At 40.3% G+C, this 24,675-nt stretch overlaps 1 protein-coding gene across 2 annotated transcripts in view; it reads left to right on the top strand.

The window, feature by feature from the left end:
• Nucleotides 1-17,432: 17,432 nt before the first annotated feature.
• SEH1L (SEH1 like nucleoporin) overlaps nt 17,433-24,675 on the top strand; it is a 33,902-nt gene continuing 26,659 nt past the window's right edge. Inside the window, exons 1-2 of one of the 2 annotated variants that reach the window (XM_086682401.1) lie at nt 17,433-17,686; nt 22,813-22,863. In XM_086682401.1, coding sequence (XP_086538527.1) covers nt 17,576-17,686; nt 22,813-22,863 — 162 coding nt within the window. In that variant the 5' untranslated portion in view covers nt 17,433-17,575. The remainder of the gene's footprint in view (nt 17,687-22,812; nt 22,864-24,675) is intronic. The other variant, XM_086682402.1, reaches the window with a different exon arrangement.

Genomic DNA, 24,675 nt, shown 5'->3' with positions numbered 1-24,675 from the left:
TTGGGCTCTGTGCTGAGAGCTCAGAGCCTGGAGCCTGCTTTGGATTCTGTCTCCCTCTCTCTCTGCATCTCCCCCACTCACACTCTATCTCTCTCAAAAATAAGTAAACCTTAAAAAAAAAAGTTTTGCCATGTGATTCCAATATGAAGCATAGGTTGAGGCCCTCTGCACCAGGCCAAATTCCTTGGTGAGGGAAGAAGCCTATGTGATAATCAAGAACCCAGTGCTTGCTGTGTATATGTGTTCCTACTGCCGCTATAACAAATGACAACAAATTTAGTAGCTTAAAACAACCCGAGTTTACATCTCTTGCTGTTCTTGATGTCAGTAGGCTCAAAATGAGCCTTAAGAGGCTAAAATCTGGGCTATGCTCCTCCTGGAAGCTCCAGAAGGGACATGTCTCTTGCCCCTTGCAGCCTCTAGAGACTGTCCACATTCTTTGGCTTGAATCCCTGTTTCCCATCACATCACCTTTTCCTGTGACTCTGGTCCTCCTGCATCCCACCCACGTAATCCAGGGTCATCTCTGTCTCCTGACCCTTAACTTAATCACATATGCCCAGTTTCTTTACCATGTGAAGTAACCTATTCATGGGTCCCGGGGATTAGGATGTGGGCATATCTGGGGAGCACTGTTCAAAATGCGATTATTTAGGGTCACTTGGCTGGTTCAGCATGCAGTTCTTGATCTCGGGGTCATGAGTTTGAGTCCCACACTGGGGATAGAGATTACTTAAAAATGTTTTTTTTCTTGGAGCACCTGGGTTGCTCAGTCAGTTAAGTGTCCAACTCTTAGTTTCAGCTCAGGTCATGGATCTCAGGGTTTCGTGGGTTTGAGCCCCACGTCAGGCTCTTCCGTGATGACAGTTCAGAGCCTGCTTGGGATTCTCTGTCTCCCTCTCTCTTGCCCCTCTGCCACTCACGCTGTCTCTCTCAAAATAAATGAATAGGGGCACCTGGGTGGCTCAGTCGGTTGAGCATCCGACTTCGACTCAGGTCATGATCTCATGGTCTGTGGGTTCGAGCCCCGTGACCGGCTCTGTGCTGACTGCTCAGAGCCTGGAGCCTGCTTCCGACCCTGTGTCTCCCTCTCTCTCTGCTTCTCTCCCATTCTCACTTTGTCTCACTCTGTCTCTCAAAAATAAATAAATGTAAAAAATTTTTGTCTTTAAATGCAGTTTTTTCAGATGTCAGAGTGAGAACTGACTCCTCACCTAGAATGTTGGAACCCAAAGGGCTGAGGAACGTCCCACAGCCATCTCAAACTACTTTTTCAAAGTGACCTGCAAAAATTTTCCTTTATCTCTCTTTGACTATATAGCATTGCATGGCAGCTGTCCCAGATAAGCAGGCCCTGGGGTAGTGATCGCATTAGCAGAAAACTCAATTTCCTTTCTCAGGTCCCAAGACAACAAGCCCCATTAAGATGTGAGAATGGGAACAAAAGAAGAGTAACTGCCCTCTATTGTGAAGGAAGAAGAAGTGCAAACATGAGTCAAAGTGCAGTGAGGAATATTTGTAGAGGCATATACTCCCACCTATACTGTGATGGTAGGTTTGTAGAAAGCTGATTTTGAGAACCATGTATGATAGTAGAGCCAATTGTGAGACATTGTCTCTCTCTCTCTTTCTCTCTGTCTTTCTCTCTCTGTTTCCTCACAAATATTTTTGAGGGCTTGCCATGTGCCAGGTGACAAATGTTCCAAAAGAAGCTGTTCTTCCTTGCCCGCTTTCATTCTTCCAGTTTCCTCTGGAGGCATGAGCATTCCTAAGACACCACTCTTCTCTGCTGGTGGAGCACTCATAGCTCACTCCTGCCTAGAGGATGAAGACCGGGGTCTCTGTCTGGCACTTGGGGGCACTTGTCCTGCCTATGCAACATTCTCCCCAGCACTCACAAAATGAACTTTGCACTCCAGCAGAACCAATCTAAATAGAGATACTTAACTCTTTTTTTATTTTGTCACTCAAAGTCTTGACACAAAACATCATAAAGGATTCTTCCTGCATGTTTCAGTTGAGGATACTAAGGCTGCTGGATTCTGCCACTGTACCCTGTGGCCGTTTCCAGACACCCACAGTGCATGGTGCCTAATTCCTCATCCTGCTCAAGGCCACTACCTCCCACCTGGTCACCCCAGCCATACCAGGCACACCAGACCAATCTCTCCTTGCCCAAACTCCTGAGACCTGTCTATTCTATTTGATCCCCAGTCAAAAGACAAACATCCAGGGGGTCAAATGTGTCATGCTAGGAGAGGGTTGGACCACTGAAACCTATATATAAAGGCTTGACGAGTCCTAGGAGCTCAGTCAAGAAACTCTTAGAGGGGCACCTGGTGGCTCAGTCGGCTGAGCTTTTGACTCTTGATTTCAGCTCAGGGTATGATCCCAGGGTCGTGGGATCGAGGGTCCTGTACTTTTACTCCTAATTTTACTCTTGTCTTTTTAATATATGATATTAACTATGGTAGGAAGTACAGATCCCAGGGAAGTGACCATGGAAAATTTGTGCTTCCATTATACCTACGATCACAGGCATCCTTGCCCTGAAACACAGACCTTTGCTGGCAGTTCAATCCAACTGCCCTGTGAACCCTTTGAAGGAAAGAGATTGAATCCTTCATCCCAGCCTCAAAAGCTATTGCTTGCACACTGGGAGATAGAGGCTAGAATAGCAAGGGTTTCTCTCTAAAACTTAACCAGTGTTCCAGAAACAGTCTCTATTCTCACGAAGCCTTTGTTGGACCTACATAGGAAGGTGGCCCTCCTGGGCTCTTACCATCTTCCTCTGCCTTTCTTAGTGTGGCTCCTGCCTCTGCTGGAGCTGCAAATGCATCGCCTTTTCTCTCTTCTTCTGCCCAAATCAGAAAGGAAAATGTGTCCCCTGGCTCTCTGCATCTGGTTTAGATCAGCTCCCCATTCCAAATGTCAGGAGCAAAGCACCAAAGATCTCTTCTCCATAACCCATTGGAAGGAGATAAGAGGGAGAATGCCACCTTCTCCAGTCCTCAGGAGGGGAACACCACGGAAGGCCACATACCCAGGCTGGTCTCCTTCTCTTCCAAGATCACAGTCTTTTACCCCTGAGGACCGACAACAGTGCTCAGAACCATCTTCTCATTTCTAGAGGTGCACCTCTTTCTCCACCAAATCTTCCAGTGGAAGAGGACCTCCCTCACCCTCTGCAATCCTCCTTTCACAAGATGATTCTCCATGGGTCTCTCATTTTCTGCATGTCCTTCAAGCAAGGCACTGGCTTCTCTGCCCTGGATTATCTTTTCAAGAAAGTTTGTATGGCACACCTGGGTGGTTCAGTCAGTTAAACATCTGACTCTTGGTTTCAGCTCAAGTCATGATCTCATGGTTTGTGAGTTCAAGCCCCAAGTTGGACTCTGCAGCTGGCAGAGTGGAGCCTGCTAGGGATTCTCTCTCTCTCCCTCTTTCTCTGCTCCTACCCCACTAGCGCCATCGGTCTCTCTCAAAATAAATAAATAAACTTAAAAAAAAAAAAAAGAACATTTGTATAGTGAACAGACCTTCTCCAGAGCAAAGGCCAGTTTGCTTACACCAGGAGTAGATAGAGTGTCTTCCTCAGGAACAAAAGGGTAGGTGGGTTTGCTGCCCATTACCACATATTCAGAGTCCTTACACTCAGAGGTCCTTCTGAATTGCAATCACTTGAGTGTGCTGGTGTCATCTGGGTTGGTCATGTTGGAGCTCAGGAAAATGATGCAAGAAAATGTGTGCTGGGGTATTTCTTTTGTCATGAGTAGTCCTGCCAGCCTCCACGAGACTGGGACAGCCTCACTTGTTTGCTTGCAAGTAGGGTGAAATCTCAGACCCGTTCCAGGTGTGGACACTTCCTAGTGTTGGATTCAGGGCAAATTGCCCCTCCCACCCCAAACCCAGGCCTCTAGCCTATTCTGTCAAGGCCTCTGAGTCCTCAGCACTTCACATGGATTGAGTCAATTAGCACTGAATTTAAGAATGTAAAGATTTCATTTCTAATTTTATGATATGTTGTCTTCTCTGTTATAGATGCTGGAAAATTTTGGACATTGCAGTTACAAGGCATTCCTAAATTCTATCTACGTAAGATGTTCTAGTGCCACCTACAGGCCACTGTCTAATGAGGAATTCTAGATGACACAAGTGGCCCAATTCTGCAGTCTGTCCACAATGCCCACAATGGAGGGACCTATGTAAAGCAGAAATGAATCGCACAAATATAATGTGGAGCAAAAGAAGCTAGATAGAAGGATGTATTGTGCCATTTATAGCAAGTGCAAAACCAAGTGAAACTAAGTGTGTCACAGTTTTCCAGAGAAACAGAACAAATAGAATATATATATTACTTAAATTCCTACAATCTCCCTTATACAAAATAATATATAATAATTTATATAAATTAAATCCATATATGTTCAGGGAGATAAGAGGGAGAATGCCAACATTTATATTTAGGGATTTATTTTGAGGAATTGGCTCATGTGATTGTGAGGGCTGGCAAGTCTGAAATCTGTAGGTCATGCTGGCAGGCTGGAAACTCAGGCAGGATTTCTGTGTTACAGTCTTAAGGCAGATTTTCTTCTTTTCCCCTGTGAAATCTCAGTCTTTGATGGTAAGCTTTTCAGCTGAATAGATGAGACCCATCTCTATCATCAAGGGTAATTTTTACTTAAAGTCAAGTGATTATAGACATTAATCACATCTACAAAGTACCTTTATGGCAACATCTAGACTTGTATTTGACTGTACAACTAGGTACTATAGTCTGGCCACATAAAATTAACCACTGAAGTCAATGCCTTGTCAACTTGTTACCTATAATCATTTCCTTAAGCCATAACTATTTTCCAAATAAACACAATAACAAGGTCATAATTCTATCTAGCATGACACAACTATCCTGCAGGCAACTGAAAAGTGCACCAATCCTTTCCCTAGGAGAGGATGCCAGGTCCTTGAGTGACGTTTACTTTTCTCCTTAAATATTGTGATATAAAAGTCTAAATACTATAATGTAAAGTTAATACATCTTATGTTACATAATAAGGGAATAAGAGGGGAAGAAGACAAAGATATTTTACCGCGCACACACACACACATACACACACTCACACACATTTGTAACAAAATAAGAAAAAATTATTTATTATAATCACCATCCCCATTTCTGTAACTGATCATGTGGTCATAGTTTTTATTTATAACTACCTTCTTCCACTGCTTATTCTGTATTTCCTTTGCCTTTAGCAAGCGTCTCAGTTGGTCATTATTCTTTACCTGGTGTGGTAACCCAAACCTTCATTCCTGCCATTAGTAGTCCTGCCTGAATTGGGTTGTTGAAATTTTCCATTGATCTAATGGATCTAATGTGATAATACTAAGAGACACCCAAAGGGATCTCCAGTATTCCAGACATGTTCTTCCTTACCTCCACTATAGAAGAGTAGCAGCCCAATTTCCCCTTACTAGTCATGACCAATTACCCCAGTCAGCATAGTAACCCCTTCTCTGCTGAGTCAGAGACAAGAGGAGCCTACAGTAGCCAGATAATAGTTTTAATTTCCAATTCAATGGAGTCATTTTTGTGTCTCTGTGTGGAAGCACTCCTCCCTTTAAAACTAAAATTTCTAGATTAGAAGGAAATAAGCATTTTGCTAATGGGTCACTAGGGGCAAAAGCCAGTGGTACCCCTCTCATTCCCACTTCTGGATTCTTGGTTATGGGAAAAACAGCACCATATATCAGATACTGATTCAGAGCAATACAGCCTCCTAGACAACATTGCCTCAGCCCTGCAAGGTATTGCTGTCTAGCTCACCACCTAGTCATTCACTGTAACTGAGTCTTCAAAGGCCATTCTACCATTCTATCATGACTACTGCTTCTGGATATTGGATATAGTAAGATCAGCTAATCCCATGAGCATAGGCTTATTACCACTCTTCATTCACTATTAAGTGAATTCCTTGATCAGAAGCAATGCTGTGTGAAGTATCATTATGATGAAGAAGACATTCTGTAAGTTCACAGATGGTAGTTTGGGCAGAAGCACTGCATGCAGGGAAGGCAAATCCATATCCAGAGTGTCTCTTCCAGTGAGAATGAAACACTGACTCTTCCATGATGGAAGTGGTCCATTGTAATCAGTTTATCACTAGATAGTTGGCTGATCACCCAGGGGAATGGTGCCAAACTGGGGGCTCAATGTTGGCTTCAGCTGCTGGCAGATTGGGCATTCAGCAGTGGCTATAGTCAGGTCAACCTTGGTGAGTGGAAATCCACATTGATGAGCCCCTACATAACCTCCATCCCAGCCACCATAGCCATATTCATGAGTCTACTGGGCAATAACAGGTTGGTTGAGACAAGAGGCTAACTGGTGTCCGCAGAACATGCCATCCTATCCATTAGAATATTAAAATCCTTCTCTGCTGAGGTCACCCTTTGGTGAACATTCATATGGGACACAAATATCTTCATGATTTATTTTCCCACTCAGAAAGATCTATTCACACATCTCTTCCCTAAGTTTCCTTGTCACCAATTTTCCAATCATGTTCCTTCCAAATCCCTGACCATCAAGTCACAGATTATGAATTGTTATACAATTTTATTTCTGGCCATTTCTCTTATCAAGCAAAATGAACAAGCAGGTGTACTGCTGAAATTTCTGCATACTGGGAGGATTTCCCTTCATCACTGCCCTTCAAGGATGTCCCAGAAAAGGGTGGTAGTGCTGTGGCAGTCTGCTTTTGGTTAGTGCCTGCATAATAGGCAAAACCTCTGTGTACATGATCCCAAGTTTTGTCTTCCTCAGTCAACTGGTTATAGGCAACTCTCTATGAGTCCATAGGTGGTAGTTGCAACAGAGAAGGTAGTATAGCAAGAGTGGGAGCCAAGGGCCCTACTCACATGTAGTAACTTTTTGGGTCACTCAGTAAACAGGCCAGAGTAGCACACCCAAATAAAGAATACATTGCCTCCAAAGTCCAAAAAGGCCCATTGCATGTTGTATCTCTTTTTTGGTTGTAGGAGGACATAGATGCAATAATGTATCCTTCACCTTATAAGAGAAAACCGCATATGTCTGAGGCCACTGGACCCTATAAATTTCTGTAAGGTGCAAGTCCCCTGAATTTTTGTCATATTTATTTCCTATCCTCTGACACAAAATATCTTACCAATAAATCTAGAGTAGTTGCTGCTTCTCATGCACTAGGTCCAATCAACATAATGTCATCAATGTAATAGATGAATGTAGTATCTTATGGGAGAGAGAAGCAATCAAGATCCCTTGTGAACTCAAATTTTCCAAGATAAACATGTTTCCAACATCAGGAATCCTTCCTATGTAAATTTTGGCAAGATAGTTGAAACATAGTGCATATAGGAAATGTAGTTTGGTTAGGAAAATCTCAAAATAAGATATTTGGTTAGCTTTACTGCATTTTAATTGTTACAGACAATAACTACAGATTATAATGAAGTTATTTTATTTAATTTTTTAATGTTTATTTATTTTTGAGAGAAAGAGATAGAGGGAGAGAGAGAGTGAACAGAGGAGGGGCAGAGAGAGAGGGAGACAAAGAATCTGAAGCAGGCTCCAGGCTCTGAGCTGTCAGCACAGAACCTGACATGGGGCTTGAACTCACCAAATGCGAGATTATGACCTGAGTGGAAGTCGGAGGCTTAACCGACTGAACCACCCAGGTGCCCCATAAAGTTACTTTAGTTAAAAAAATCCCTGTGGGGGCGCCTAGCTGGCTCAGTTTGTTAAGCCTCGGACTTCCGTTCAGGTAATGATCTCACAGTTTGTAGGTTCGAGCCCTGCCACCTTGATGGTGGCACTAATCTCTGCAATCCCAGGAATACAATATTGCTTTTGGTGTACTATTTCCCTACGTAGAGGCAGTTCTAGTGGCTTCCACTTGTACTCCCTCTACTGATCAGAAAACCTAGGTGAAGATTCTGCCAGTTGCTGAGTATGTCTATCCCAATTATGTATTCCAGAACTGAGGAAATAACCACAGGATGGGTTGGGGGACCCCACTGGACCCACTGTGAGATGAACTTTAGCTAAAACTCCTCTGGTCTACCTGATCTTCATAAGCCCCTACTCTAAATGGTAGACCACAGTGATATTTTGGGTCTCCTGGAATTGGTGTCAGTTCAGAGCTAGTGTTTAGTAATTCCTGAAAAGTCTAATTATTTCCTTTGCCCAACACATAAACACTATGGTCAAAGGCTGTAGGTCCCTGAGCAAGGCTGAGAGAAATAGTAACTGTACATATTTTTGACAGTCTAGCATAGTCCTTCCTCAAGTGGATTTGGCCTCCCCTTTAATTCAAGGGTTTTTGGGTCTGTAAACTGGGTCAAGTCAGGAATTCATTGAAAGATTGTGCCTCTTGGTTTTATGACACAAGTTAGGATTTTTTTGTGCGTGACCTAGGACTCTTCCATTTTTAGAGAACAAGTAAGAATTTGATAGACTGCCTATCTATTTTCTTCCAGAGACACCATGATCAACTAGCCAATGCCATAGGTCTCTGTCAATAAAACTATTCTGATTACTGCTTTGAATCTGTTGTCTGTTGTGGTAACTAATTCCACTTTGTCTTTGGCAATTATTCTGATATCCTGGGATTCAATTATTACCATTGCATTTAAGGATCCCAGTTTAGAGGCAGCAGTTCCTAATCTTCCTTCCTTCCTCTCTCCCTCCCTCCCTCCCTTCCTCCCTTCCTCCCTTCCTCCCTTCCTTCCTTTCTTTATTTTTTGTTTGAATTCCAGTTAGTTAATATACATGTTATATTAGTTTCAAGTGTACAATACACTTCCATACACTTCCATACACTTCCATACACCACCCGGTGCTCATCACAAGTCACTCCTTAATACCCATCACCTATTTAACCCAACCCTCTGCTCTCCTCCCCTCTGGTAACCATCAGGTTGTTCTCAACAGTTAGGAGTGTGTGTTTCTTGGTTTGCCTCTCTCTTTTTTCCCTTATGATCGTTTGTTTTGTTTTTTAATTTCCACATAAAAGTAAAATCTTATGGTATTTGTCTTTCTCTGACTGACTTATTTTGCTTAGCATAATGCTCTCTAACCTCATCCATGTCATTGTAAATGGCAAGATTTCATTCACTTTGAGCTCTTCCCTTAAGTTGGCTATAGTTGATAATGCTGTTATAAATGCCAGGGTGCATGTATCCCTTTGAATTAGTATTTTTGTATCCTCTGGGTAAATACCTAGTAGTGCAATTGCTGGATCCTGGGGTAGTTCTATTTTTAACCTTTTGAGGAACCTCCATACTGTTTTCCAGAGTGGCTGCACCAGTTTGCATTCCCACCAGCAGTGCAAAAGAGATCCTCTTTCTCTGCATCCTCACCAACATCTGTTGTTGCCTGAGTTGTTAATTTTAGCCATTCTGACTAGTTTGAGGTGGTATCTCATTGTGGTTTTAACTTGATGAGTGATGTTGAGCATTTTTTTTTTCATGTAACTGTTAGCCATCTGGATGTCTTCGTTGAAGAAGTGTCTATTCATGTCTTTTGCCTATTTCTTCACTGGATTATTTGTTTTTTGGGTGTTGAGTTTGATAAGTTCTTTACAGATTTTGGATACTAATCCTTTACCTGATATGTCGTTTGCAAATATCTTCTCCCGTTATGTCGGTTGCCTTTTAGTTTTGCTGATTGTTTCCTTTATTTTGATGAGGTCACAATAGTCCATTTTTGCTTTTGTTTCCCTTGCCTCTGGAGATGTGTTGAGTAAGAAATTGCTGCAGCCCAGGTCAAAGAGGTTTTTGCCTGCTTTCTCCTCTAGGATTTTGATGGCTTCCTGTCTTACATTGAGGTCTTTCATCCATTTTGAGTTTATTTTTGTGTATGGTGTAAGAAAGTGGTCCAGGTTCATTTTTCTGCATGTCGCTGTCCAATTTTTCCAGCACCATTTGCTGAAGGGACTGTCTTTATTCCATTGGATATTCTTTTTTTATTTTTATTTTTATTTTTGAGACAGAGAGAGACAGAGCATGAATGGGGGAGGGGCAGAGAGAGAGGGAGACACAGAATCGGAAGCAGGCTCCAGGCTTTGAGCCATCAGCCCAGAGCCCGACGCGGGGCTCGAACTCAAGGACCGCGAGATCGTGACCTGAGCTGAAGTCGGCCGCTTAACCGACTGAGCCACCCAGGCGCCCCTCCATTGGATATTCTTTCCTGCTTTGTCAAAGATTAGTTGGCCATATGTTTGTGGGCCCATTTCTGGGTTTTCTATTCTGTTCCATTGATCTGAGTGTCTGTTCTTGTGCCGGTACCATATTGTCTTGATGATTACAGCTTTGTAATACATCTTGAAGTCTGGGATTGTGATGCCTCCAGCTTTGGTTTTCTTTTTCAGGATTGCTTTGGCTATTCAGGGTCATTTCTGGTTCCATACAAATTTTAGGATTGTTTGTTCTAGCTCTGTGAAGAATGCTGGTGTTATTTTGATAGGGATTGCATTGAATATGTAGATTAATTTGGATAGTATCAACATTTTAACAATATATATTCTTCCAATCCAAGAGCATGGAATATTTTTCCTTTTTTTGTGTGTATCTTCTTCAATTTCTTTCATAAGCTTTCTATAGTTTTCAGTGTATAGATTTTTCACTTCTTTGGTTAGGTTTATTCCTAGGTATTTTATGGTTTTTGGTGCAGAGGGTAATTTCTTTTACTTTAATTCAAGTGATTACAGATGTTAATCACACCTACAAAATACCTTCACAGCAACATCCAGTGTTTGAACAAACAACTGGGCACCATAACTTAGGCAAGTTGACATATAAAGTTACCCATCACACTAACTTATGCCATTAGAAATGAGGATAGTGGTTACCATTGGGTCAGGGACATAATGCCCAGAAGGGTGTATAAGGAGGGCTTCTGCTGGTCTTGTGCTGTTTCTTGATCCAATTATGGTTGCATGGATGTGTTCACTTTGGAAAATTCAGCAAGCTGTTCACTTACAATTATGTGTACATTTTGGAATGTATGTTTTACTTCATTAAAAAAGAGTAGGGGCGCCTGGGTGGCGCAGTCGGTTGAGCGTCCGACTTCAGCCAGGTCACGATCTCGCGGTCCGTGAGTTCGAGCCCCGCGTCGGGCTCTGGGCTGATGGCTCGGAGCCTGGAGCCTGTTTCCGATTCTGTGTCTCCCTCTCTCTCTGCCCCTCCCCCGTTCATGCTCTGTCTCTCTCTGTCCCAAAAATAAATAAATGTTGAAAAAAAAAAAAGAGTAAAATGTTAAGAAAAAAAAGAAATAAGATAAAAACAATGGAAACAAGAAAAAAAGCATGACATCAATTATGGAGCTTTTTTAATTATAAGAAATTACCAGATGTGGGACACCTGGGTGGCTCAGTCAGTCAAGTGTTGGATTCTTAATTTCGGCTCAGGTCATGATCTCCAGGTCATGAGATCAACCTCCATGTTGGGCTCCATGTGGAGCATGGAGCCTGCTTAAGATTCTTTCCCTCTCTTCTTCTACCAATCATGCTCTGTCTCTCTAAGGAAAATAAAATAAAAACTTAAAAACTTAAAAAAAATTTTTAATTTAAAAAATTAAGAAATTACCAGATGTAATAAATATCTCAGTGAAATGATTGATTTTTAAAGGAAACTAATGATCAAAATTGACTTGGAAAGGTGAAAAATCTAAAGACACCAATAGTTTTTTTAAAAATTTAAGGTAATTAAAATCAACAGCTCCCTCACTACCAAAGGTATCAGGCCTGTACAATTTTGTGAGTGTCATCTACAAAACCTTTGTATAATAGTAATTCCTATGTTACTTTTTAAAAGTTTATTTATTTATATATTTTGAGAGGGGGGAGGCGTGAGCAGGGAGGGGAGGGGCAGAGAGAGAGAACTTCAAGCAGGTTCTGCACTGTCAGCATGGAGCCCAATGCGGGGCTTGAACTCATGAACTGCAAGATCATGACCTGAGCGAAACTAAGAGTCACATGCTTAACTGACTGAACCACCTAGGCATCCCAGTTCCTATGTTATTTAAACTAGTCCAGAGCAGAAAAACATGAAAGCTTCCTGACTTATTGTTGGTTAATACAATTTAGAGACCATAAAAGGACAAGAACACCATGCATGTGTGCATGCAAAGTACACACAAACTATCTGCCTATATTCCTTTTAAATACAGAGTCAAAAATCCTAAATTAAATATTAGTGAATTACCAGCCACGCATTAGAAACATAATGGTTCGGCATTAGGAAATGTATCAATGTACTAATCAGAAAAGATGATAAAACACTAATTCCTAATGAAGATTCCTCAGAAGCTTGAAATAGAAATTCATTCTTTAAAGAAATTCTACCACATTAAAAAGAGTTTCATTCACATTAGAAACAAGATATGTATGACCATAGCTCTTATTCAACAGTATGTTAGAATTAGCACTGGATTTATTATCCTATCCTTCTTTCTTTCCATAATACAGGAAACTGAAACCTCTGTTAGTTTCCCCAGACTCTTCACCAACTCTCCCTAGTCAGGTTCTTCCTACTAGAGACACTGGTAGGAGATTGGAATGCGAGAGAAAGGAGGAAGGTTTTCCTTTTCTGTGGAGGCATCTCAGATGCTTGCAGCAAAGGTACAAGATGGTGGCAAAGGGCAAGGGTGACTTCCTGCTTAGGAGTGGGATTTTAACGGAAATAGTAGGAGCAGCACCCTGCTCTGGCTCCTGCAGTTGGGGCAGCAGCTCCAGGAACCTCTGCTGTGCAGGGCTTGTGGCCTTCGCTCCTTTGGCTGTGGCTACGGTTGGACACCTGCAGAGTCATCTGGAGAGTTAGCTCCAGGCTTCCTGCCTGTTGCTGGTGTTCCAACATCAGCAGCCTGAGGGGCAGTGATGTCAGGCTCTATTTTCTCTTTCACTCTTCCTGCCCTATGGGTGGGATTAGTTTCCTGCAGTTATTAATCTCTAGGTAACCACACGGTTTTCCTTTTTGCTCTTAATTTATGCTTCCAATATATTTATAACTAGTTTTCTGTGTTGAATTCTCTGTTTCAAATAATTTGAATGGATACTGTTTTTGTGATTAAATACTTACTGACACAAAGTATCTATAACTCATTATTTATAGCTGGTGTGATTTTTTTTAACCTATATACCCAAGAGATTCAATGTAGAAGCTAAATGAGCTAAGAATGCAATAAGGGATCAAATACAAAATAAACATACAAAATTTAATAGCTCTCTTATAAACAATATAGAAAAAGAGTCTGTCCCCCCAAAGAGCCCATTCACAACAGTATAAGAAATTGTTAAAAGATTTAATAAACCTAACAAGAAATGCGTACAATTATATGAAGAAAATCTTTAGAACTATAGTGCAGCACATATAATTAAACTTATATGAATGAAGAAATAAAGCATGTCTATGGTGATCTTCACATGTTGGTACATTAGCAGGGGGATGGCTAAATAAACCACAATTCATCCATATTTTGGAATGCATAGGTTACAAGACTGAAGGAATGAACTGGGCCCATGTAGAAAGATATCCAAGACATATTGAATATTTTTTAAAAAGCAAAAATCGGTATAGTATTTGTAAATTTATTTTCAAAAACCCAAACAAACTTTCTGATGCTTGGTACACATATATGTTTTATGTTCTGTAAATCCATAGAAAATGGGTAACACAGTAATAAGCATATTCTTTGGGCAGGGAGATTAGACTGTGGGGTGAAAGGAAACTTTAACTTTTTATTCTATATATTCTTGTATTTTCAAACATTTCTTACAGCAAATAGTCTTGATAATTATGTAACTTTAAGAAATGGCCAAGAGTAAGAAGATAAGTCACAAAATGGGAGAAAATATTTGCAAAAGACACATCTGATAAAGGATTGTTATCCAAACATACAAAGAACTTTAAAACTCAGAAATAAAACAAAAACCTGGTAAAAAAGAAGAGGGCAAAAGACTTGAGCAGACACCTCATCAAAGAGGATATCAAATGAACATAAGAAAAGATGCTCCATATCATATGCCATCAGGGAAATGGAAATTAAAAGAATAATGAGATACCACTACACACCTATTAAAATGATGAAAATCCAAAACACAACACCAAATACCGGTGACGATGTGGAGTAATAGCAACTCTCACTCATTGCTCGTAGGAACGCAAAATAGTACAGCCAGTCTGGAAGACGGTTTGGTGGTTTCTTACAAAACTAAACATACTCTTACCATATGATACCTAAATCACAGTCTTTGGTGTATATATACCCAAAGAGTTGAAAATTTATGTCCACACAAAACCTGCACATGGATATTTATAGCAGCTTTATTCATAATTGCCAAAACTTGAAAGCAACCAAGATGTCCTTCAATAGGTGAATGAATTGATAAACTGTGGTACATCCAGACAACGGAATATTATTCAGCACTTCAACTATACTTCCAAAAGAAAAAAGTCATCTATACATCAATTAAAAGACATTATTCAGTGCTAAAAAAAAAAAAAAAAAAAAAAGAGCTATCAAGCCCTGAAAAGACATGGAAGAATCTTAAATGTACATTACCAAGTGAAAAAAGCTGATCTGAAAAAGCTATATACTTAATGATTTCAACTTTATGATGTTCTGGAAAAGGCAAAAATGTGGTGACAGTTGAAAGATCAGTAGATGTCAGGGATTGTGGAGAGGGTGGGATGAATTTGCAGATCACAGAGAATCTGTAAAACAGTGAAAGTCTTCTGTACAATACTATAATGGTGGGCATATGTCACTATATCCCTTTGTCAAAACCCATAGAATGTGTAACACCCAGAGTGAACCCCAAGGTAAACTATGGACTTTGGTTGATAGTGATGGTGGTGAGTCAACATAGGCTCATCAATTCTAATAATTGTACCACTGGGGGAGGTGGTGGGGGAGACTGTGTGTGGGGAGAGGAGGCATGTATATGAGAACTCTATGTATTTTCTGCTCAATTTTACCATGAACCTAAAACTGGTCTAATAAAAGTCCTGAAAAAGAAAATCCCCTGTACTTCACTTATGCAACTCTCCACCTGGATAATCTTGGCAAATATTGATCTGTTTAAAATGTTTTTTATTTATTTTCAACTTTTATTTATTTTTATTTTTTAATGTTTATTTTTGAGAGGATGCATGTGCACATGTGCAAGTGGGGGAGGGGCAAGAGAGAGGGGGACAGAGGATCCGAGGTGGGGCAGCAGAAAACTCAATGTGGGGCTTGAACCCATATAATCTGAGATCATGACCTGAACCAAAGTCGGATGCTTAACTGAGTCACCCAGGCGCCCGTTTGAAATTTTTTAATTTTAAAAATATTGTTAAAAAGTTTTAGGGCTATAGGTGGCACCTGGCTTAGTTGGAAAAGCATACAACTCTTGATCTCCGGGCTGTGAGTTTGAGCCCCATGTTTGGTGTAGAGATTACTTAAACCTTAAGAAAAAAGTTTTAGAGTTTTATAAATTGATTGGACTTTTATAGATAGTAGGTAATTTTTTTAAGAAATGAGTGTCTTCGACCTTAAAGCAGTTACATTTGTTATTAGTAATCATACCTGCAACTCACAGATGTGGAACCTATTAAAGTACCAGTAACATCTCAATTTGTAGTGGGGGAAAAAAAGGCAAGTGAAGAAAAATCCAGAAAGGCTAAGTCATTTCTCCATCTGCCTCTGCATGTTTCTGTGCAATCCATCAGGGGACAGCTGGGATTAATTATTTTGAAAACTTTCTAGCTTTCTAATCACACCATGCCCTACATTCTTGTCAATTCTGGCCAGAATAAAAAATATAAACCCTTTCTTGCAGGCTCATTTAAAAACATTTTTTTTTCTCTTTTCATTCCCCCAACCTAATATTCTGGTTTCCAATCCTAACTTTACCACTAAGCCCTCTGGAATGCCTGATAAACAAAATACCCTAAATCAGTAAACTGAATACAGGTATCCTTTGCTTTTTGAAAGTTGATGTTACACCACTTTGCTTTTACGCAAGACCTACATTAGTACCTGTTTTTGCTAACAGAAAAAAAAATCTAAAGCGGTTTTTCACTTTTCAGAAAGCGGTGAAGAGCAAAACTATCAGTGTTTATTTTGCAGCTGGCTGTTTTAGAAGTGGCACTAAAGGTGAGCATCAGTGGCGCTGCCGAGCTCCTTCCCTAGGAATTACACAGCATCTGAGCACCAAGCAGCCAGACCTGTGAACTGTGCCTGTGAGTATTTGTGCCTTATGCTGACTTGTGTATCCATTAACAAGATGTGTGGTAAGGTATCAGAAAAGCCTATATCACTTATTGAGTCTGGGAACTCTCAAAAAAACCTTCCATGTACATTTATGGTAATTGGTTCTTCCCTTCATGCCATTTCAGCTTAGAAAAGGTTTCATTGGAATGCACTATTTTCAGCTAGGCAAGGGAAATTTGCATCTCTCTACTTCCTGGGTTTGACAGAATCTTTGATTTGAGGGCTCTTCTTCACTGGCCTCTTCTCAGGTTTTTTTTTTTTTTTTTTTTTTTTTTTCTCTTGACTTATTTCTTTATTGGGAACTCTGGCTGCAGGTTCCCCAGTCTTTCAGTTCATTTCGGATCCTGCCATTCATTTTCCTAGATGACTTCAACTTTCTAGTTTCTTCATGAATATATACTCACGATTTTTTTTTTTTTTTTTTTGAGAGAGAGAGAGAGGCAGAGAAAGAGAATCCTAAGCAAGCTCCAAGTCCAGCCGGAACCCAATAGCCCAACTGTGGGGATCCATCCCACAACCCTGAGATCAGAACCTGAGCCAAAAGCAAGAGTCCAATGCTTACTCCACTGAGCCACCCAGGCTCCCCTCTTTATGAAGAACTTTCTAATTTCTATTATCTCACTGCCCACATCTTGGTACTTGACACTACCAAGCCTGTTCTACCTGTGAAATCTTTAAACATTTTGACTTCGGATCCTTCCCTTTTCTGTCCCTCACACCTGCTCTTCCACCTCCATAACCCCCCAGTTTTTCCCTGTCAATCCTATTCCCCCGGTCTTTACTTTTCGGCTGAGCCTGTACTCCTCTGGTGACTCTCCACCCTTCATTGCTCCTTAGTTGTCCCAGCAAAGTTCCTTTTCTTCTCCACTTCTTCCGAGCATTCAGCCCGTGTTTGAGGGCGGTGGGGAATGACGCTGACCAATACTGACTCAGGGCCCAGGACTGTAGATGGTGTTTCTAATTTTCTTAGTTTTCCCAATTATCATACTTCAACAATGAATTCCTTTAATTTTCATTACAGCTCAGGAAAGGGCACTCTCTCCTAAGCCCTTGCCGCGGTTAGACTCAGGAAACGCAGGCGCAGTCGTCCTCGCCCTGGCCTCGCGGGGCATGACGGGCAAAGGGGTGGGGCACGGCGCGGGGGCGCGGGTGGCTCGCGCTGTGCGCGCCCCGGCGGCGGCGTGGTCCTGGTGGGCTGCGGTCCGCGCGCTGCCGCGGCCGCCCTCTTCGGAGGTGGGAGGGGCAGACGGAGCAGGCGCGGGCCCGGCGGAAGCCATGTTTGTGGCGCGCAGTATCGCGGCGGACCATAAGGATCTCATCCATGATGTCTCTTTCGACTTCCACGGGCGACGGATGGCTACCTGCTCCAGTGACCAGAGCGTCAAGGTGCGCGAGGAGCTTTTGGGTGGGGCCGAGCCCAGAAGGAGGGGGAGTGGGGACTTGCATGACCCGCTGTTAGAGCGGAGGGAACGGCGCGTGGAAAGGGGACTACCCCGGATTTTGAGGCACGCCGTTGGACACGAGGTCTGGAACCCAAGGAGTGTGGGCGGCTGGGCTGCTCCGCCGTGCTTGCCCCAGTATTGTGGGGTCACAGCCGCTCCCCCGCTCTCACTCTGCTCTGCGCTTGCGCGGAGGGGGAGGGCGGGCAGGCGTCTTAGCCACGTGCGCGCTCCCGCCAGTGGGGCCCTGGGCAGCACGCGGGTTCTACCTCCTGCAGGTTTGGGTCATTGTGGGCGAGAGCTAGAGATTCGGCTTAGTCTGCGAGAAGAATTTGTCAGACTGCGCGGGTGGGGGAGTACTTGTCCTGTTACCACACTGGTTCAGCCAGAGGCTTTTGCCTCGCCACCTGTAATGCAGTCGGTTCAACGTGTTGTCTCAAGTGCTGTGATGAGCTTGTTGCTCATCTTGAGATTGTTCTCTCCTGGCGTTCATATAGGAAACAAATCCATTTATATCCAATGAAGTTCTCTACTTGCTATTAAAGAAATGGAGTGCTTGTTTCATACAGTTCATGTAAGTGTCTGCACTACTTTGACCAGAATTTTCTGTGATAAGAGGATGGTCTTTGGGATTTAAGAATTTAGATTTAAGAACGTTACCGACAATAGACTTGCAGATGAAAGCTGGAGTTCGGATTATTTGCATTTTCGACAACTCCAAAATAACTGAAAATCTGAAGGATAGTTTTTATTACTTGCCTTTCACATGAGTCAAGTTTGATACCAGTGATCCCTCAATGATGAATTACAGCTGGTGTTCCCTTTCGAAAAAGTGGTGTCACCAAATACATGGAATAACTATAGCGTTCTAATTCCTAAAAGGTTTAAAATCACTTAATTTTTTTTTTTTTTTTTTTATTGTGGCAAGCTAACCGTCTTTAGATCTACATTACAGTTCAGTGGCCTTAAGCATAACATTCATGTTGTGCAGCCGTCACCACTATACATCTCTGGAACTTTTTCATCATTCTAAAGTAAAACTCTACTCAATAACTCCTTTTTCTACCCTGCCCCAGTCCCTGGTCACTTCTAATACTCTTCCTTTTTTTTTTTTTTTTTTTTTTTTTTTTTAACGTTTACTTATTTATTTTGAGAGAGAGAACAAGTGGGAGAGGAGCAGAGAGAGAGGGAGAATCCCAAGCAGGCTCCATGCTCAGCGTAGAACTGGACATGGGGATCGATCTCATGACCCCTGAGAGCATGACTTGAGCCGAAATTAAGAGTCAGGAGCCCAACTGACTGAGCCACCCAGGTGCCCCTCTAATACTCTTTCTTTATAAATTTGACTCTGCTGGGTATCTCGTATAAATGTAACCATATAGTATTTGCCCTTTTGTGTTTGGTTCATTTCACTTACCATGATGTTTTCAAGGTTCATCCATATTTGTAGTATGTATTGTAATTTTATTAAGATTCAATGATAATTTTGTTGTATGTGTACACATTTTCTTTAGACATTCATCTATCCACCTGTTGTTGAATATTGCAGTAATTAATGTCTGTTAACTGAATAGGTCATAGATTTTTTTTCCTCATCCACTTATTACTGAATCTCTAAATCTTTCCGTTTGTAGGTTTTGTTTTTTGGAAGTAGTATTGCAATGGAAATCTTCATTACTTTAAGCTTTTTGTGTTTTGAATGATTTCCTTAGCCTAATTCAAGTAGAGAAATTAGTGAATATTTTAAAAGCTTTTGTGAATAATTGGCAGATTGTCTTTTTGAAGGTTATACAATTTTACAGTTAAAGTACTGATTTGATAGGATAATTGTCCATGTCAGGAATTACTAACATTTTTTCTCTAATTTTTAAAATTGTGGTAAGATACACGTAAAATTTACTGTCATAACCATATTTAAGTGTTTATAGTTCAGTGGTATTAAGTACATTCATATCTGTGCAATCATCACCACCATCTATCTACAGAACTTTTTCATTTTGCAAAATTGAAACTTTGTACCCATTAAATTATAACTTCCCATTCTCCCTGTCATCACACCCTAGCTACTACCCCCATTGTACTTTCTGTCTATGAATTTGACTGGGTACCTCATATAAGTGGAGTCCTACAGTATTTGTCCTTTTTGTGACTGGATTATTTCACTTAGCATAGTGTCTTTGAAGTTTGCACATGTTGGAGCATGTGCTGGAATTTTCTTCCTTTTTAAGGTTGAATATTACATTATATGTATTGTAAATAACACATTTTGCTTAACATTTATCTGTCAGTGGACTTGGGTTGCTCCTATGTTTTTTGCTGTTGTGGATAATTCTGCTATAAATATGGGTATGCACATACCTCTTGGAGAACCTGCTTTCAACTCTTTTGGGTATATACCCAGAAATGGAATTGCTGGATCATGTGGTAATTCTATTTTTAGTTTTTTGAGGAGTTTATCATTTCATTTTTTAAGAGGTTAAAATGTTGTCTTTTTATAATCTATATTTTTTGTTGATACTAAGATTAAGTATTTTTCTTTTGTTTGTTACATAAACAGTTGGTCCTCATTATCAGCCAATTGTGTATTTGTGAGTTCACCTACTCTTTACAATTTGTGACCCCAAAATCAATATTCTCAGTTATTTGCTTGACATGAGCAGAGTAGCAAAAAATTGGAGTTGCCCGGTGTGCATGTTCCCAACTGAGGTTAAACAGGGTGACAGTGCTTTCTATTTTATTTTGTTTTATTTTATTTACTTATTTTAAATGTATATCCAAGTTAGCATGTAGTGTAATAATGAATAATGATTTCAGGAGTAGATTCCAGTGATTCATCCCCTATGTATAACACCCAGTGCTCATCCCAACAAGTGTCTTCCTTAATGCCCCTTACCCATTTAGCCCATCCCCCCTCCCACAATCCCTCCAGCAACCGTGTTTGTTCTCTATATTTGAGTCTCTTATGTTTTGATCCCCTCCCTGTTTTTATGTTATTTTTGCTTCCCTTCCCTTCTGTTCATCTTAAATACCTCATATGTGTGAAGTCATATGATAGTTGTCTTTCTCTAATTTCACTTAGCATAATACCCTCTAGTTCCATCCACATAGTTGCAAATGGCAAGACTTCATTCTTTTTGATTGCCATGTGGTACTCCATTGTGTATATATATATGTGTGTGTATATATATATATATATATATATATACACACATATATATGTGTATATATACACGCATATATTGTATATGTATATATATATACATGTGTGTATATATACAGTGTGTATATATATATATATATATATATATATATATCACATCTTCTTTATCCATTCATCCATCAGTGGACATTTGGGCTCTCTCCATACTTTGGCTATTGTTGATAGCATTGCTGTAAACATTGGGGTGCATGTGCCTCTTTGAAACAGCATACCTGTATCCCTTGGATAAATACCTAGTAGTGTTATTGCTGGGTTGTAGGGTAGTTCCATTTTTTATTTTTGAGTAAACTCCATACTATTTTCCAGAGTGGCTGCACCAGTTTGCATTCCCACCAGCAGTGCAAAAGAGATCCTCTTTCTTTGCATCCTTGCCAACATCTGATGTTTCCAGAGTTGTTCATTTTTGTTATTCTGACTGGTGTGAGGTGGTATCTCATTGTGGTTTTAATTTGTATTTCCCTGATGATGAGCGATATTGAGCAGTTTTTCATGTGTCTGTTAGTCATCTGGATGTCTTCTTTGAAGAAGTGTTTGTTCATGTCTTTTACCCATTTCTTCACTGGATTATTTGTTTTTTGGGTGTTGAGTTTGAGAAGTTCTTTATAAATTTTGGATATTAACCCTTTATCTGATATGTCGTTTGCAAATATCTTCTCCCATTCTGTCGGTTGCCTTTTAGTTTTGCTGATTGTTTCCTTTGCTGTGCAGAAGTTTTTATTTTGATGAGGTCCCAATAGTTCATTTTTGTTTGCCTCTGGAGACATGTTGAATAAGAAGTTGCTACAGTGACACTTTTCTTATTTGGACTCTCATACTGTAAACAAGTCTTTTGTTTTTTTGAAAGAGAGAGAGGGAGAGAGAGAATCCCAAGCAGGCTCTGCACTGTCAGCGCAGAGCCTGATGTAGCACTTGAGCTTGTGAACTATGAGATCATAACCTGAGCCAAAATCCAGAGTTAGGCGCTTAACTGACTGAGCCACCCAGGGGCCCCACAAGTGTCCTTATCATTGTCTATTTTGTGCCACATTTTCCACATTTTTGTTTTTTTGTTGGTGATTTCACTGTCTAAAATTGTCCCCAAGTATATATAGTGCTGAAGGGGTGCCTAGTGATCTTAGGTGCAAGAAGGCTGTAATATGCCCTGCAGAGAAAATATGTGTGTTAGGAAAGTTTCACTCTGCCATGAGTTGCTGCTGGCTCTGATTTCAGTGTTAATGAATCAATAATGTCCACTAAAGAAGTGTCTTTAAATAGATACATACATGAAACGAGATTATGTATTGATTAGTTGACAAATATTTCCCCTGAGAGCAGTGGTTTAGTATTTGCTGGTTCAGTGTTCACAGCAACATTGTAGAACACAACTACTACAATAACAAGACTTGATTGTAACTGTAGTTGTCTCTGTTACCTATGAGAGCACAGATTCCTTGACCCCCTCCTGCTCAGCCTGGTGCCTGGCACTCCGCAGGTCCTTTTATTTTAATGTTTGTTTATTTAGAGAGAGAAAAAGAGAGAGAGAGCATGAGCAGGGGAGGAACAGAGAGAGGAGAGACAGAATCCCAAGCAGGCTCCGCACAGTCAGCGAAGAGCCAGATGTGGGGCTTGATCTGATGAACCGTGAGATCATGACCTGAGCCAAAATCAAGAGTTGGATGCTTAACTGACCGAGCCACCCAGGCGCACCCCCCCCCACCTCAGGTTCTTAATAAACATCTGAATGAATGTTTACTTACTGGTTGTATTATTTTGTGAACTTATGTTCATTTCTTTTGCCTTAATACTGATTCACTCTTTATGTTTGTCATGTTTATAGGAATATTTTGCATAAAATATGTCTTATTTTCTTACAGGTCTGGGATAAAAGTGAAAATGGGGATTGGCATTGTACTGCTAGTTGGAAGGTTAGTATTTTTAGTGATTTAAAAAAAAAATTGAGATGGTTACTATTTATTTGGTAGCGTCAGTGACTTGCTATTCTTCTTGAGAGAATTATAAAATGTATACTTTTCCTAAAATATTTTGATTTTAACTGCTAAAGTATCAAAAATATACTTCAGAAAATTTGAGAGTAGGGAAACGTACAATTTCATAGCATTCTAACATAACTTTTTAGTGTTTTAGTATTTATTACTTATCTGTTCTTTTGCATATTTTTAATAGTTGTGATATTTTGTACAGTTTTTATTTTCAGCTTTATTCAGGTAGAATTTTACATACCATTAGAGTCATCAGTTTTAAATGTAGTTCAACGAATTTTAGTAAATTTCTATGTACACTTGCATGGCCCTGAAACTTCCCCTGTGACTGTTTGGGGTCAATTCCCATTCTGTACCCAGGCCCTAGGCAACCACTGAAGTGTTTTCTGTCTCTGTAGTTTTACTTTTTCTAGACATTTCATATAAATGGAATTCTACGATATGTAGTTATTTGTGTCTAGCTACTTTCCCTTTTCCTAGAGGTTCATTCATGTTGTGAATTCAGTAGTTTGATCCTTCATACACAATACAATGGCGTTTACTACATTCACAATGTTGGTACAACTACCGCCTTTACCCATTTCCAAAACTATCGCTCTAAAAGAGAAACCTCCATTTCTTGCCTTTTAATTTAACAACATATTTCATAAATATTTTGGTATGTTTTTAAAGCTTGTTTAAAAACATAAATGTAGCAGTAAAACATGAATATACCAATAAATATACCCTGTTTTTGTTCAACTTGTGATAGCTGGTATAAGTTGTTTCCTTTTTATTGTGATGAACATCTCTTTGTAATCTTTAGTTTTTAGGTAGGTTGTGCTTTACTGGCAATGTAATATTTAACAGAGTCTCACTGGTCTAGTGTATTCTTTAACTAGTAACTTATATAAATAATAATTAAAAGTGAAACAAAAAAGACCAGACCAAAAAAAGGATAAAAAATAAGAGTGCAAAGTTTACCTTTGAATGACATATTTACCATGTGGAAATTACATGATTATGAAAGCGTTCTGAGATTATTAAGTGCGAAAGTGTTAGATATAAAGAAGCATGAGACAAATTTTATAAACATAATTGGTGGACTGATGCTTGTTGTTATACTGTATTTTTACTGGAAAGAACAAACGAAATTCTGTCCATGTGAAATTCTTTCCTTCTTTCTTTCTTTCTTTCTTTCTTTCTTTCTTTCTTTCAGAGAGAGAGAGAGAGAGAAAGAAAGAAGTGGGACTCACCTGGGCTCGTGTTTTACCTGAAGTGGGGCTCAAGCTCACCTGATGTGGGACTTGAACTCATGAACCATGAGATCATGACCTGAGCCAAACAAAGTCAGATGCTTAATGACTGAGCCACCCAGGCCATAGGTTTTTTTTTTTTGTTGGTTTTTTTTAAGTTTATTTATTTACTTATTTTGAGAGGGCAAGAGAAGAGAGGAGAGGAGAGGAGAGAGTGGGGGAGGGGTAGAGAGAGAATCTCAGTCAGGTTCCATGCTGTCCTCCCAGCTCCATGTGGGCTTGATCTCATGAACCTCAAGATCCTGACCTGAGCTGAAATTAAGAGTTGGACACTTAAGAGACTGAGCCACCCAGGTGCCCTGATGTGAAATGCTTTGAGACCTTTCTGTTTTTTTCCTTTTGTCAACATGAGAGTTGAAGAATAGTAATTTGACATTTTTCAAATAATACAGGTAACGCTACTGAGCTTTAAATTATTTTTTCAGAATACAAGGATTTGGGC

Source organism: Puma concolor, chromosome D3, assembly GCF_028749965.1.
Source record: "Puma concolor isolate L17-30 chromosome D3, mPumCon1.1.hap2, whole genome shotgun sequence".
In the NCBI taxonomy this organism is placed as follows: Eukaryota; Metazoa; Chordata; class Mammalia; order Carnivora; family Felidae; genus Puma; species Puma concolor.
Note: the sequence above shows the minus strand (reverse complement) of the source record. Positions and strands in the feature narration are given on the sequence as shown.